This window comes from Phacochoerus africanus, chromosome 1, assembly GCF_016906955.1.
Source record: "Phacochoerus africanus isolate WHEZ1 chromosome 1, ROS_Pafr_v1, whole genome shotgun sequence".
Classification (NCBI taxonomy): domain Eukaryota; kingdom Metazoa; phylum Chordata; class Mammalia; order Artiodactyla; family Suidae; genus Phacochoerus; species Phacochoerus africanus.
The window spans coordinates 287,761,570-287,778,056 of NC_062544.1; the positions used below are offsets into that span (position 1 = coordinate 287,761,570).

A 16,487-nucleotide genomic window follows, 5' to 3' on the forward strand; every position below is an offset into this window, starting at 1 on the left:
TCACTTGAGGATCTGGCGTGGCCGTGAGCTGTGGTGTAGGTTGCAGATGCAGCTCAGATCCTGCATTGCTATGGCCGTGGCGTAGGCCTCAGCTGCAGCTCCAGTTCACCCCTAGCCTGGGAACTTCCATATGCCACAGGTGCAGCCCTAAGAAGAAAACAAAACCGAATTTCATCAAATTAAAAATTAGTTTTTGAAAGAAAGTGAAAAGAGTGAGAAATAAAGTCACCAACTGGAAGAATATGTTTCCAAATCGTATATCTGATAAAGGACCAGAATCCGCAATATATAAAGACCTTCCAAGCCCAACAAGGGGGAAAACCAATTTTAAATTGATAAAATGTTTTAATGGACACGTCACCCAAAAAGACCTCAAATAAGCACATGAGAAGATACGGCACGTTGCTCATCGCCCGGGAAGCGGGGGAGGGGGTACAGGCACATCCTCGGACGCTGAGGTTGCAGTCTGGCCTGCTCAGCGCCCCAGTGCCCGGCTCTGACCCCGGGGCTGGGCACGGACCAGCACTGTCGCGTTGAAGCCAGCTGGCAGTGTCTGCGCAGTTCAAGGGCTGCCGCCCTGTGCCCCAGCCGTCCTGCTCCTGTTCCCCCGTCGTCTGATCTAATTAAACAGACATGATGTAACGGTTTGACATAAAGGGCATTTGCACATGTTGATTTTAGACCCTTTCATCTCAACTTCTGTCACTGCGAGCTTTCACTGGGATCCTGTCAACAAGTTTTGATCTTATCAGAGGGATTCTAGAAGTCTCCTTTTATTCCTCGTCCACTTTGTTTCTTTTTCTGTAAAAGGCTCTGGGGTCTCAAGAGGGTTTGTGTCCAGGGACGCAGGCCCTTGGCCTGACCATTGCTCCAAATAGGTGCTGACCAGGTGTTTTCCATGTAAACTTTGTTTCCAGTCCCTTAAATACATATTTTTAAAACTGGGATAAACAGAGTGGGACAGGTTTGGCTGTTAATGTGGCCGACCAGCAGGGGGTCCCTTTTGGCCCTTTTAATCTCAGGTGGTGTAACAGCAAAACCTTGGGTTTTAGTCCCATTCATGTCCTTTTTATTTAGCCCATTTTAAATAGCAATCTGAAGATTCCTTTATTCATTTCAGATAAATCCTTTTTAAAATTTCTACCTTGTTGGAAAAAATATCTCGGCTTTCCTTACAGGTTTTTTCCCTGTTAACACTGATTTTCCCGATGTTTTTATTCACATCGGTAAGACCCATTGAGGGCAGCTAGACTACAGATGAGCTTCCCAAACCGGTTTTTCTTTGATTCAAAGTAAGGAGGTTCACAGGCATATTTCTTTTTTCTACCTTTAATTTGACTTTTGCTTTATAGGTACCAATAAAACAGCTGTGTAATGAGAGCACTCTAAAAATTTACCCATTCATTGAGTTTACGTATTTTTTTCTTTTTATTTCTTTGGCTACTTTATGGACATTTACCAGTTTAGAAGTTTCTCCAGTATAAAGGACCCATCATTTGGCCACCAACAAAATATATATTAATAGCGATTTAAACGAATAAGATGCAGAGGCTTCCCCATGAGAGTCAGGGAGCGTGTTACCACAGTACAAGGCCGAGAGTTTACTGTCAAAAGTAGCACGTGGCAGGGATGAGGTTTTCCAGATGCGCACACACGTACACACACGTGCCGTGTGCCCTGCGAGGACAGGGGAGAGAAATGCAAGCCCCCGGAAGGCCTTTGTTTAAATTCCGAAGAGGTGCTTTTTTAAAGCGGCTTTTTAGGCTTAACTGCACAGGCAACGAAGAGCCCTCCTTCTTGGGGCGAGACTGCCTCGAATTCCCATTTCCGTGCTTGGACCCACGAGCTCTGAACATACGCTCCGTGAATCAGGCGGGGTGTTCGTCAGAGGCTGCTTTTCTGTCGCCCCTTCTTTCTCTGTTTGAGAGACTGTTTCCCACTTCGAGTGGAATTTGGGATCGAGGTTACTAATGAAATTGTGGGGTGAGCCAGCGCGCTGCTGGAGAGCTGAACTCCTCTCGGTTTTTGCCCCAGAGTTGCTTCAGCCCCCTCTCAGCTCTCCTGGTGGTCAGGCTACCGCGGGTGCTCAGATCGCGGAGTGGCCAGCTCTTCTTCACGCCTCCAGCTGGGCAGACTTTTAATTAAAAAGTGGGTTTCCCTGGGGACCCCTGCACGGCACGAGGACACGGCCTCCACCACGCTCGTAAATTTCTCAGCCGCCTGTGAAAGCCGTAACCAAACGGGAGGCGTTTCGTCCCTTTTCTGGGGAACACACCGTCTCCCGTAATGCCTTTATTTCTATCCTGACAAATTCTGTTCAGACAGCCAAACTGAGGAAGAGCACCAGATCAGCCTCTTACCTGAACACTCAGCCCAGACCACTCAGCCTCGTTCACCTGAGCCAACCCTGGTATCTTTCACCCCCCCCCCCCGCCCCCCGCCCCCCGCCCAGTATCTTTCACCTGTCACACACCACCAAACAAAACTCCGGATCACCAACCAGTGTAGGACAGCCAGGAACCAGGAGAGAGTCGGCCACAGTTGCCCGGACTCTCTGCTGGTACCCAGGCTCGGGGCCTCACAGAGTCGAGGTGAAGGAGAGACGTCTGCTCTGGGTCCCTTTGTGGCCCCCACGGCTGTCAGCTTAAAAAAAGGCACAACGTGAGCGCTGTGAGTTGAGTTTTATTTGGGGCAAAATGAGGACTTAAGCCGGGGAGGCGGCATCTCAGGTCCCCTGGAGAAAACTGCTCCCAGGAGGCGAGGCGGAGACGGGATGCCGGGCAGGCGTTTTGCTGCAAAGGGGAGGCGGTAGGAGCGCGAGGGGCTGTTAGTGAAAGGAACCCGACATCCCAAGTGAAGGACGTCAGCGCTCTCCCACAAATGCGAAGGTGCCGTGGGCTGGGCTTGCTGCAGCCGTTCCTCTGGGGGCACCGCAGCTCTCCGGGGCTGGGTGCTGGCTTTCCGCGTCCTCGGGGCTCACGGCGGGAGTGGCTGCAGTCTGACGGCTGCTAAAGGGCAGGGGTTCTTGGTGTCCCTCCCGAGCGCTCATCCTCGGAGGTGCTGCCGCCACTGTTGACTCTGACAGCCTTTGCTCACGGGTACGCAGGCAAGATTTTGTTTCTCAGACGCACTCTAAGTGTGCAGAGTACAAGACATCAGGCCAAAAAGAGTACTTGCCGTGGGATTCCATTTATATAAACGTCCGGGAAGTGCAGACGCCCTCACGGTGGCAGAAAGCCGTCGTGGCTCCCTGGGGGCGGGGGCGGAGCGGGAGGGGACCCGGGGAAGGCCTGGAGTTGCCGTGGTCTCGGGCTCTGTGCACATGTCGTGGCTCACTAAGCGCGTGCTTTAGCTGCGGGCAGGGTCCCGTGGGTCACCTACCCCTCGGCATCTCACAGAAGAAGCAGCAGCAGTGGGCATCAGAAAACCCTTAAGTAAATGACAGGGTGCCCCAGAAAGAGTCTAAACAGAGTAAATCCAAACAAGCGGAAAGAGGACACGACGGAGAACAGAGGTTGCTTTTGAAGGCAGCAGAGGTGAACAGCGCGCAGAAAGTGCTGCTTCCTTGAGAAGGATGATGCCGTCGGCAGAACTCGGGTGAAGACGCAGGTGGAAGGTGCCGTCAGTCCAGAGCAGAAGCAAAGAGGGAGCTCAGGGCTGCAGCGGAGACGGAAGTGTGCTCAGGTGGCGTGGCAGTTAGAGGCAACTTCGTCCCCGATGCTCTAAAGCCGAGAAGGAAAACGCTTTAGAGAAATGCACATTCCTAACTCGGACTCAAGCCTAGGGAGAAAAACGTCAGTGGCATTCTAGCCGGTAAAAAAAAATGCAACCACGGCACCTCCCACTTCCAAGAAAGAAAGAAATTGAAGAAAATCGAAGACGGCAGAGTGGCTGGTTAGCAAAGGAAGCAGTGCCTCCTCCCGGGCGGCCTTCTCCAGAGTCGCCTTGGCGGGGAGCAGGGAGCGGCCCCTGTTTATATCGTTGCTTCTAGAGACCGGAGACACAGGAAGAAAGGCAGCTCCTTCTGTGGGGCTCCTGCTCCCTGTGTCCCCAAGGCAGACAAGGGAGGAAAGCACAGTGACAAGCCACCTTCAGTTATAAACTCATTCATGCAGACACCAAATCCGATAGGACTTTTATTAGTCCGATCAGCTTTTTCCCCAAATCTCTAACTTTAATGTAATTTAGTCAAAATCCCATCATTTTTTGTAGCCCTTGCAAATGAATCCCAGCATCTGAGGGGAGAAAGTGCCAGCAGATAGCACGGTGCCAACCTGGAAAGGGGCACGGGCGTGTGCGCGGCACGCCGGTCCAGCAGGTCTGCGGCACAGACGTGCAGTTCGCCAGGTACCTGGCGGGGTCGCCTGTGGGAAGAGGAAACGGTAACTAGACAGAAGTGGATTTTCTGTCATGGGAAACCGAGCTCTGAAATAAGTCCTGCAGGGCTGCTTGGTGGGTCCCTGCACCCGAGGCCAGGTCCCGCCTTCCCGCACCACATCTCCTGTCCTGAGGGGCTTCACGGTGCCCAGAGGTGGCCGATCCCCCAGCAGCTGGGGGGCGGGGGGACAGCGGCAGGCTTCCAGAGGCTCAGGCTTGGGGGCAGCTGTGTGTCCCCACCTGGAACCTGGCCTGGGGCCACGTCTCACTGCAGAGGAGCCGAGGGGAGGGGTGGCCGGGCCCCACGCTGCTGTCTGGAGTAGAACGGAGGCTCCCTGCTCAGAAGGAGGAAGGCGGGGCTGTGTCCGTCCTGTGTGGGACTCCGGAGAGGTGACCAGGCCGGCATCCATCCTGGTGCCAGGGCTGTGAGCGCAGAGAACTGAATCTTCCTGCAGCTAAGGGCCCAGGTCTGAAGCTCGTGCCCTGTGGGGGCGGTGGCCCCCGCTTGAGCAGGTTTCTTAAACAGCGCTCAGAAAGCCCAAGTCATAAAGAAAAATGTGAATAAATTTGACCATATTGCAACTTTAAAACGTATTTACCAAAAGCCCCGTAGATATACCAGAAAGCAAAACTACATGCTGGGAAAAGAGAGTCTGCCTCCCACTGATTTCAGAGAGACAGCAGTGAGTGATGGCTTGAGATGGAATTTTAATTCTCCGCTCCGGAATTGAACCTGGGCAGCCTGGGTGAAAACCAGGAATCCTAGTCACTGGAGCAGCTGGAGCCCGAAAGCCGATGGCCCTGCTTGCTGCCCCTGTTGAGAGCAAGAACGTTTCCCGGAGGCAAAGACTGTGAAAGCAGGCCCAAAGCGTGCTGGTAGGGTCGCAGCAGCGCGAGGGACGCAGAGCGCAGGGAGACGGAGCAAAGCAGCGACGCCCTGGAGAGCAGCGCCGGCGTGGGCGTCTCCCCTGAGCCAGGAGGAGGAAGTGAGCGAGCGGCCTCGGCCACGCCTATGGACAGTCCCCCCGCCTCGGGGTCCCTTGGCCGATCATCTCGTGGCATCTCGCACAGCTGCCTGGACCCCGGCCCCTCCGCCATCTGCGTGCGCGCCTCTGGCCAAGAGGGTTCCGGGGCCGAGGGTTCTGGGGTGCTGGCGTCAGGACTCACTGTGGCCGGGCGCCCCCTCCTGGCCGCTGGGAGCCCTACTGCGCACGTGTACCTGGGGCGCGCTCCTTGGCCCCGCAGGGATGGGCCTGGTCATCTTGCCTTTACTCCAGCAGAGCGCCGCTCAGAGCCGCCAGGCCTGCTGTTCTCAGCCCCAGGGCCCATCCCCCGCCGGCCTCAGTCTCAGCACCCGAAGGGTCACCAAGATAATCCCTCCGGCTCAGCGGTTGAGAGGCGGTGACTGGAGGGGCCTTTGCGGGGGGTGGGGGCGTGGGGGCGTCCCTCTGGCTGAGCGGGGGGGGGCACCAGGCCCGTAGGTCAGAGCTCTGCATGCACTGCCGCGGGGCCTGCGCCTTCCCCTGTGACAGGGGGCCAGAGGGAGGAAGGAAGGGGCTCCTGGAAGGGACATCGTGGGGGCAAGTGCCCAGCCCGCCCCTCCTCCCTCCCCTCGGCCCTGCCCCAGAGTTAGCGCAGACCCCGGGGGCAAGGCCCAGCCCCACCCTCGAGGCTGCCCGAGGCTGCCCGTTCAGAACTGGGCGCCCCAAGTCCCCCGACCTGGCTGGAGGTGGAGGGTCCGTGGCCCTCCCTGGGCTCAGGAAGGCTGCTCCCTTCCCTTCCCTTCCCTTCGGGTGGAGGATACAGCTGGGGAAGGGCCAGGTGGAGGGGTGTGCGGGAGAGGGGTGGGCTCCCAGCCCGGTCCTTGGGGGCCTCCGTGCAGATGGACTAAATCCTAGGTCTTTGATTCCTGACTCAGCCCCTGCCCCCCCCCAGTCCTATAGTTGGTTCCCTGGAGACCAGCCCCTCCTCCAGAGTCTCCGCGTTAGCAAAGACCAGTGCAGGGGGCGTCTTGTTCAACATCACACCTACAAATGACCCCTGTCCCTGCTGTGAGCTCTTCTGTCCCCAGGGAAAGGCATGGGGCCAATGCCGGAAGGGACAGATGTTCCAGGCAGGGGGCGAGGGCACGGGCAGGCTCAGGGGTGGGGCCAGGGTGGCTCTGGTGGGGAGGGCAGTGAGCTCTGCACAGCGGGGGCGCAGCTGACCAGGAGCTGTGTGGGCACAGGGCTGAGAAGGGGCCACTGTGGGGAGGGTCTCAGCTCGGATGACCGAGGCCTGTGCTCAGGCCTCACAGAGACTGCCCTCCTGAGGACAGCAGCCTGGCTGTTCAGAACTCAGGGGTCCGCCTCCCTCACCCTTGGTCCAGGAGGGCCAGCTGTGCAGTGAGAGGGAGCCTCGGGTGTGCACCAGGGTCGCGGGTGGGGGGCACCGAGTCAGGACACGAGGCAGCAGGACCGCGCTCTGAAGGTGAGAGAGCCGGAGGCCCTGTGCAGGCACCTGGGGCCTGTGAGGTGGGCCCTGCACCTGCGCCACCCCTGGTCACAGAGTCGGGCCTGGCACCACCTCTGCCGGTTTCCAGCCCTCAGAGTTTGCCGGCTGGTGGGCTGCGTGGGCACACCCTACCCTTTTCCTCCTGTGGAGTCTGCCCCTGGCTGTTCTCCGTGAGGCTCCTTGGCGGGCCTCCCAGAGCCATCCTCCGCTGAGGCCCCTGCAGTGTGCAGGTGTGCTCAGGGAAGCCGCCCTCGCTGTCTAACCCTCCTGCTGGCTTCTGACTTAAGTAGGAAAGGGGGCCCGGCAGTTTTTGTAAGCCGGAGGCATTTCCTGCCTTGTCTGGCTAGGTAGGAAAACCTGTTTTAATTTCCTTTTTAGAGGTTGGGGGGCACAGGTTGTAGGAAGCAGGACTTGTCCCTTCAGCACTTATTTCTTGATCTGTTCATACAGGTAGCAGTTTCAGTGCTGGAGTGTTCCAGTGAATTAGACCCCTTCCTGCGTGGAGCATGCATACAGGGGTCGGGGGGGGGGGGGGCAGTGGCAGGTGCGACCAGGTGGGCTCAGGTGGCAGCTTAGGGAGGGCCCAGCGAGGGGACTTTCTGCCAAGACAGGGGTGGGGATCCTGCTCCAGGCAGAGGGTTGAAGGCAGAGGCCCTGCAGGAAGGGAAGAGCTGGGGCCCAGCGGGGGCAGGGGGTGGGGGGGGGCAGTGAGGGAGGAGATACCAGGCCAGACAGGCTGCAGGCACTGGAATGATGGCATTTTCTGGGGTGAGGGTGGAGCATGTTGGCGCTTTTGCGCTAAGGAGTGGCCTGGAGTGACCTGGCCTGTGTTTCCACAGGTCAGGTGGCTGCTGTCCAGGATGGGCCCCTGGGGGTGGGGACATGGTCACGAGTTCCCCTTGGGAGAAGGATGATGACACCAGTGGGGGGCAACTGGCAGAGTCCGTGGGGAGGGGGAGCAGCAGCCCCCGATGTACTCTGAAAGGAGATCCTGCAGGTTTGCTGGCCGCTGGCTGCTGGTGGATCAGTCAGGGAGGTGGGCATGGTCCCAGGGGTTTGGCCTGAGCCGCAGGGCCCGCTGGGTAGGCCAGGAGCCTGGGCTGCACCACTGCCCTGTGGACTAGTGCTGACCCGCCTGGCACCACCTTCCCATCCCCCAGGGGCCAGAAATACCACCATGGGTGCCACCGAGGTAGAGCCGGGAGCCAGTGAGAGTGGACACGGGCAGGGCAAGGACAGAGCCTGGGCCTGGCCTCTTGCACGCCCACGGTCCTGTCCAGACCCGGCCACCAGCCTCAGCCCCCATCCCCACATGCCTCTGACCTGTGCTATATACTGTGCTGTCCCCAGTTCACCCCGCGGCCTCTTCCCTGCCGACCTGAACTGCAGGCCTGGTGGGCTCCCAGGCAGAGACACTTCCACTGTGTTGGGGTGCCCTCGGGCGCAGGGCCTCCAGGTGCCCCCGCTGCCCTCTGTGGCTGGGCCTGCCTGCCCGCCGCGTACCTGGGAACCATGCTGGAGTCGGCCTACACCCTTGCTCTCAGAACCCTGCTCTCCCGTGAGTCAATTCCAGCTTGGTTTTTAATTCCCGATTCTCCTGTTGCCTTTTCACTGCTTGTCCCCCGCCTGAATGGCCCGCTGGCTCTGGGAGCGTGTGGCCAGCACCGTGGGCGCCGCGGAGGCCGCTCCTGCTGCTCGTAGGGCTCCGAGCAGTGGCGTGTCTGTGGGGTGGGGTCTGCCTCAGTGTGGATAAACCCCACCTGGAGGGTTGGTGACACAAAGCGTTGGCATCACAGATGCCAGCCGAGTGTAGGATCAGGCGCCGTCCCCACGGCCCCTGCCTGCGGGCAGGTGTGGAGCTGGCGCTGCTCTCCCCAGGGCTCGGGGACGGATCCGTCTCCAGGGTTAGAACTGCAGTTTTTACTGCTAGGAAATAGTAAAATAAAGACTCACTTTTCCTTTTGATTTTTTTCACAAGAAACGTGGCTCATTCACACGCAGCAAAGGGGCCATCATGGGAAACGCGAGGGCAAGAGATCGCTGCAGCTTAAACTCATTTCTAAGTGGGTTTCTCCTTTTAAAATGCTGCCCGCTATGTCCTCCGTACCTGGCTGACCCCCGCGCAGCGTCAGGCGCACGTCCGCGTGGGCCGCGGGGGGGGGCTGGGCGGGGAGGCGAGCCCCCCTGAGAGGCCCGTCCCTCTGCCCCAGGTGGAACGTGGTGGGCATCCAGGGCTCCTTGCTCAGCATCTTCGTGGAGCCGGTTTACTTCTCCAGCATCATCCTGGGCAGCCTGTACCACGGGGACCACCTCTCCAGAGCCATGTATCAGCGCATCTCCAACATCGAGGCCCTGCCGCCCCTCTACTCGCTCAACAAGCCTCTGCTCAGCGGCAAGTATCTCGGGAGCCCGTCTCCTCGCTGCATGGACTTGGCTTTGCCACGTCCGAGTCTTAGGGGTAAAGCCGCGAGCAGCTGCTCCGTGGCCGTGGGCTCGGGGTCGGGCCTGGGGAGGACGCTGCTGCCAGTTGGAGCCTTGCCCGTGGGTTGACGGCGCGCAGACGCGGCACCCGCGCTTTCCTTCCGCCTGAGGCCAGGCGCCGAGTCCTGTCTGGGGGGGGGGGGGGGGGGGGGGGGGGGGGCTCCCAGGTGCCCGAGGCTGGGCTGGGCCGGGCCGGGCCACGCGGCTGTGTCCCCGCGGGGCTGAGCTCTGCAGGCGGGGCCGGCGCCGCAGGCCCGGCCGCCGTCCCGAGGTCAGTGCCGGTGCTGTGTGTGCGGGACAAGCCGCGATGTCCCCGAGGGCCTCGCCCCGCCCAGGGCGCCCTGCGTCACTGGTTGTTTGTTTCTCTTCTAGAGTGTCAGTGGCCAACAGTAAAGGGAACGAGAGCTTTTGAATCCAAGGTTCCTAACTTCTCAGTTCACCTTTCCTTAAAAGGACACAGTTAAGGTATTTTTAGCCTTTTGGGAATGCCGCTGCACCTCGTTTTAAAGCTCAGCACTAAAACCATAACCCTGAACTGACGGCCCCTCCGGGGTGTGTGTTTTGCCGTGGCCTCTCTAACCAACCAAGGAAGGACCCGGAGCCCCGTGTGGACGCGTGCTTCGGAGACGCGCACATGACCAGCAGTGGAGCAGAGGGGGCTTCGGGTCGGATTTCACAGCTCTCTAACCTTAGCCGCGGCCTTTTAAGGAGGAAAACAGGCTGATCACACTTGATGGGGGTCAGTCGAAACTGTGGCGCCCGCACGCACTGCACCCCCACTGGGAGACGCGAGACAAGTGTCTTGGGCGTGTGCCGGTGCGTGGATTTCTCATGAGTCGGAGAATGCTTCTCCCCGTCTGTCTCCATAGCCTGCGTTTGAGGGAGGAGCTGTTTCATTGCAGCTGTCACTTGTCCTTTCTCTTCAGAGCCACTGGAAACATCGCGTGAGAAACGCGTGCTCAGAACTAGTAGAGGACGCGTGCTCGTGGGGTGTGCAGAGCAGTGTCGCATCCGCCACTGCCACCAGGAAAGACGGGGCCCTGTTGCTCTGGGAGTGCTTGAAGGCGTTGAAAGGAGAGCTCACTTACAAAGCCAGTTGTGCTGCTGTGTATCACGCGGGAGGTGCAGCTGCTTCTGTAAACATTGAGAGACGGCACTCCCGTCGGCGCTGCACCGTGTGTATTTGTCCAAAATGTGAGCTGATAAATAACAGGAGCTTCCGCTCTTCTTCTTGCCCTTGAGTCACCTCTGAGCCCCCGCGCCGGAAGCCCTGCCCCAGTCTGGGGGGCCTCCCGCGGGCCGGGCTGCGGCTCTGCCTCCGTCGGCGGCCTCCGTGCCGTCATTCCCGCGTCTGCCTGTGATGGGCCGGACCGGGGCCCGCGCTCCAGACCAGCCGGTTAGAATCCTGCCGACTCCGGGGACCGACACCGGTGTCAGGAAACACGGTGTCCAGGGGGGGGTGGTCACACTGCCGTCAGTGCCTCTTTCAAAACGTCGGACTTTTCAGAAAGAGAGATGGTTTGTTGTTCTTCCTGGAGGAGAGTTCAGTTGGCAAGGCAAGTAGCTTTGGAAAAGGTGCCTTGAGACGGGGGATGGGGGGGGGGCCGGGGCTGGGGGCGGGCAGGGTGCCTCCCGCAGCGGAGCGCAGGGTCAGACCGTGTCGAAGGCAGGGACCACGGCGGTGTCGTCACAGACAAAAGGAGTCCAACAGGAGGAGTCGGAGGGGGTCGATGTCTTAATAATTTGGGGTCAGGGCGAAGCCCTCAGAGGTCTGTCCCAGCAGGCGTCACAGTGAGCCAGTGACCGGGACGGGGGTGGTTCCCTCCCCGGCCCCTGCTGCGCACACATGGTGCGTGTGCATGTGTGTAACCGCTCCTGCCGTTGCTGTAGTTCTGGCTCCACCTCGGTTAACCGCAGTCATCCCCACGTTGGAGAGAATGACGTGTGACAGCAGCAGGAGATCCGCGGTTTCCAAAGGGTGCGGCCACACGACAGAAATGCAGCACAGGGAAGGGCTGCCATCACTGGAACAGGATTGCCTGAGACAGAGCAAGTCGGCAGAGGCTTTAATCAAAGCTTTGGTGATGGGCTGTTTTTGAGAATGTTGTAAAGGTTCAACGAGAAGAGTTTCATTTTGTTTCCTTGTAAAAAGTGTCATTTCCTTTGAGAAGGACCTTCTCGGTGGGGAGCCTCTACCTGGGCGCCCACGTGAGGCTCTTGCCCGGCCTGCTCAGCTCTCCGGCTTCTCCTTTGCAGGTTAGTTCACACCCAGCACCTGCAACTTCAGGACAGCTGTGGCTTCTGATTCACCTCCATCGGCCCCTGAGTCTGAGTTTCTCGACTGGCCCAGTCTGCTGTCCAGGCATCCTGTAGTCTCAAGAAGGAAAATTGCTTGACTGTCCCGGGGCCCTGGCTCCAGCGGCCAGGTGACAGCCAGGCTGCCTGGGGTTCCAGGGTGAGACTTCCCCCAGGGCTGGTTCTACTGCCAGCGCTGCCAGAAAACTTAACAGGCAGAGGACGAGATCAGGACGGTGGAGTCAGAGGATGTGGAGCTCAGCTCCCACCCCACGAACACACCAGAACGCCCCTGCACATGGAACAATCCTCACTGAAACCTAGTGGGAACTGGCAGAAGGTCCTGTGCACACGGCTACAAGAAGGAGACTCACGTTAAGTGGTAGGAAGGGAAGAGGAGCTCCAGGTCAGGCCCTGAGCCCCTGGGAGAGTGCAGGGGGCACGCCTGCCCTGGCGAGTGAGCAGGTCAAGCCGCAGACTGGACGTCCCAGCCCTGGGGTCCTCCACGGAGGAGTCAGGCCCCCTTGGTTCCCTGGAGAAGTGCGGGGGCAGATGGAAAGGCTGGAGAGGGCAGGGCCCCACTCGCGAGGAGCACGGGTGCTGGCTGACCTCCGGGGCAGAGAGAGGCCGGCCTGCCCTGAGGGGAGGCGTGGGCCCTGCTCACCCCACCCCACCCTCGGCACTGGGGCTGGGGATGCAGAAGCAGCCTGGAAGCCTGAGCTGTGGTCCAGGTGAGGGGATGACCAGCACTGTTGGCCAGTCCTCAGGAGGCACCCCAGAAGCAGCCCAGACTTGACAGCACGTAGACTGCCCCTGCGTGCCCAAGCCCCAGCCTGGCTCACGCTCCGGCCCCGCTCACTTCACCCTGCAGCCCGGCACTAGGTCTGGGGCAGCCACAGCAGGGAGAAGAACCACAGATGCCCACGCGGGCAGCACGTCAGACCTCTGTGAGGGCGCAGGCTCCACTTGCATGAGCGCCCCTCCTCTGGCGAAAGGCCCCGTGTGGGGAGAAGGAAAAGCACTAAAGGGAACAGAGCCAGCTTGAGCCTGACCCTCAGGGCTTCCACTCCAGCTTGGGAGCAGACCCACCCTGACATGGCAGTGGTGGCCACTGAGCAGAGGGAAGGTTCCACTTCATGCCCTGTGCAGGCTCTACCTCCACCTGCAGCCCACTGCCTACCAAGGTGGCAGTGGTCAGCACGCCCTAAGGAAAGACATCACTGGTGTCCACGTCAAATCCGGATCTCCCAACAGAGACACCGGGCCGTGCGGTCTGCACAGGGCCCTGTCACACAGGACCCTTTGAGACTACAGTAGGCCGCTGCTTCACCTAAACTCACAGAGGCAGAGGAAGCTAAGGAATGTGAAAAAGCAGAGGAACCTCTCTCACTTGAAAGAGCAAAAGAAAATCCCTGGAAAAAAATAGTGAACCAGAAATCAGCAATTTACCAGACAAGGGATTCAAAACATTGGTAATAAAAATGCTAAGTGGATTAGGGAAGAGGATTTGGGTTTAAATGCAAATCATCTTAACCAAGAACTAGAAAATATGAAGACCCGATCAAAAATAAACTCAGTAGCTGATAAAAAGCACTGATAAAAAGCAGTGCTGATAGAAAGCACTCTAGAGGCAATGAATAGCAGACTGGATGACACAGAGGAACCCATAACTGGAAACAGGGTGACGGGAATCATCCAGTGAGAACATCAGACAGAGAAACAAATGGAGAAAGTAACATCAGCACACGGGTGTCTGTATAACATCAAGCATACCAGCATGCGTGTCACAGGGGTTCCAGAAGGAGAGAACAGGGGATTGGAAACGTATTTGAGGAAGTCGTGACTGAAAACTTCCCAAAGCTGAAGGAGGAAACAGGTGTCCAGGTACTGGGAGCACAGAGGGTCCCAAACAAGATGAACCCACACAGGCCTACACCAAGGCATAGCATAATTTAAAATGGCAAAAGTTAAAGAGAGATCCTAGAGGCAGCAAGAGAAAAAGAAGGAGTCATATACAAAGGAATCCCCATAAGGTTGTCAGCTGCTTTCTTAGCAGGAACTTGGCAGCCAGAAGGGAGCAGCATGACACATTCAAAGTCCAGAAAGGGGAGACCTGCAACCTAGGATACTCTACCCAGCAAGATTATCATTTAAAATAGGAAAGAGAAATTTCTCAGACAAGCAAAAACTAAATTCAGCGATACTAAACCTATCCTAAAAGAAGTGTTGAAGGGTCTTTACTAATAGAGAAAAAGTCAGAATACATAGGAAAGGGAAAAATCCCAATAGGAAAAACAGATACATAGTAAGGGTCAAAGATCACTTAAATAAGCCAGTGTGTAGAATAAAAGACAAAAAATTGTAAAAGCAACTGCAATGAACAGTAAAGGGATATACATGATGCAAAACATGACGTCAACAACAAAACGTGGGGTAGAGGAGTAAAAAAAAAATACATCTTTTAGCATGTGTTCAGGCTTAAATGACTATCAGCTTAATCATGTAGGTATGATTATGGGTCAGTATGACATCAAAGAGGAAATCAGAAAATACATTGAGACAAATGAAAATGGAAACACAACTTTCCAAAATACATGGGATGCAGCACAGGTGACTCTAAGAGGGAGGTTCATAACAATACGGGCCTGCCTCAAGAAACAAGAAAAATCTATGGAGTTCCCATCATGACTCAGTGGTTAACGAAACCGACTAGGAACCATGAGGTTGCGGGTTCGATCCCTGGCCTCGCTCAGTGGGTGAAGGATCTGGCGTTGCCGTGAGCTGTGGTTTAGGTTGCAGACGCGGCTCAGATCCCACGTTGCTGTGGCTCTGGTGTAGGCCGGCGGCTACAGCTCCGACTTGACCCCTGGCCTGGGAACCTCCATATGCCATGGAAGCGGCCCTAGAAATGGCAAAAAGACCAAAAAAAAAAAAAAAAACCAAGAAAAATCTAATTTCATACCAGGAACTCTGATCAGAAGTGCAGGGCACAAGGCCTCCACGTGTGGCCCCCTCTGAGCAAGTGCAACTAAATAAGTACAAGGAAAAAAGTGTCACATCAAGATTGTGGAGTAGAAGGACGTGGGGCTCATTTCCTCCCACAGATACATCAAAAATATCTCCAGATATGGAACAGTTTTCACTGCATACCTGCTGAATGCTGGGAGAAGATCTCATAAAACCAGAATTGCAAGATGCATCACCATGTAACTGGGTAGGACAAAATGAAAATATGTCTTGGTAGGACCAAGACATATTGTAATTAAAAGACCAAAAGTTAAAGAGAGAATTCTGAGAGCAGCAAGAGAAAAATAAGGGGTCGTGTATATGGGAATCCCCCTTGTGTGTGGGTCAGGAGGGGCAGCTCTGCAGTGGGAAGGGGGTGCTGTGGGTTGGCACAGAGGACCTGGGTCAGGGCATGTGGGAGCGTGACCGTGCTCTGAAGGTGAAAGAGGATATTACATTTGTTGACATATATGCATCCAATATAGGATCACCTGATATAACATAAAACAAATAACAGAAACAAAGGGAGAAATTGATTGGAATACAGTAGGAGGAGGAGGAGGCTTTAACACCTCACTCACATGAATGGACAGATCTTCCAGACAGCAAAACAATAAGACAACAGAGATCCTAAATGATAAAACAGTTAGACTTAATCACTATTTTTAAGACATATCCAAAAAAAAAAAAAAAACAAACCCAGAATACACATTCTTTTCAAGTGCACATGGAACATTATCTAGGATTAACACAGAACAAGCCTGAATGAATTTAACAAAATAAAAGTTGTTTCAAGAATCTTTTCTGACCACAGGGCCATGAAACTAGACATCAACCACAGAAAAAGAAACGAGAAAGAAAACAATTACATGGACACTAAACAATATGCTACCAAAAAACCAATGAGTCAATGATAGTATCAATGAGGAAATCTACTGCTATCTTGAGACCAGTGACAGTGTAAACATGATCATAACAAAATCTATAGGATGCAGCAAAGGCACGTCTTAGAAGGAAGTTCACAGTGATACAACAAGAAAAGTCTCAAACAACCTAAGTTACTGCCTAAAAGAATTAGGAAAAGAACAAAAAAATCCTAAAGTCAGCAGAAGGAAGGAAATGATAAAGATCAGAGAGGAAACAAATAAAATAGAGATTTTAAAAATAGAAAAAAATTCAGTAAAACCAAGAGCTGGTTCTTTGAAAGGGTAAATGGAATTGACAAACTGCTGGCCAGGCTCACCAGGAAAAGTGATGGGATCCAAATAAGTAAAATAAGAAATGAGAGAAGAGAAACAGCAACCAATACTGTAGAAATACAAAAAACATGAGGGAATACTATGGACAACTATTTGCCAACAAATTGGACAATCTCAAAGAAATGGACAAGTTTCTAGAAACATACAGCCTACTAAACCTGAATCAAGAAGAAATAGATCATTTGGACAGACGTATAAGTGAAATATAATCTGTAATTTTAAAAAATTCTCTGCAAACAAAAGTCTAGGACCAGATGCCTTCACTAGGGAATTCTACCAAACATACAAAGCAGAAATTATACTGATCCTTCTCAAACTCTTCCAGGAGGTTGAAGAGGAGAGAACACTCTCAAAGACATTCTATGAAGCCACCACCATCCCAATACCAAAACCAAAGAGACTACTACCAAGAAAGAAAACTATAAACCAATATATTTGATGAATATGCATGCAAAAATCCATAACGAACTATTGTCAAACCAAATCCTTCAACACATTAAAAATATACATCACAATCAAGTTGGATTCATCCCAGGGTCACAAGGATGGTTCAACGTATGCAAATCAGTCAGTGTG

At 55.2% G+C, this 16,487-nt stretch overlaps 1 protein-coding gene across 12 annotated transcripts in view; it reads left to right on the plus strand.

Moving 5' to 3' along the window:
• Positions 1–16,487, plus strand: part of ADARB1 (adenosine deaminase RNA specific B1) — a 108,979-nt gene that overhangs the window by 81,306 nt on the left and 11,186 nt on the right. For 11 of the 12 annotated variants that reach the window (XM_047798098.1, XM_047798131.1, XM_047798096.1 and 8 more), the window contains one exon: positions 9,081–9,262. In XM_047798098.1, the coding sequence (XP_047654054.1) occupies positions 9,081–9,262 (182 nt within the window). Of the gene's footprint in view, positions 1–9,080; positions 9,263–9,723; positions 9,817–16,487 lie in introns of all 12 variants that reach the window. The other variant, XM_047798122.1, reaches the window with a different exon arrangement.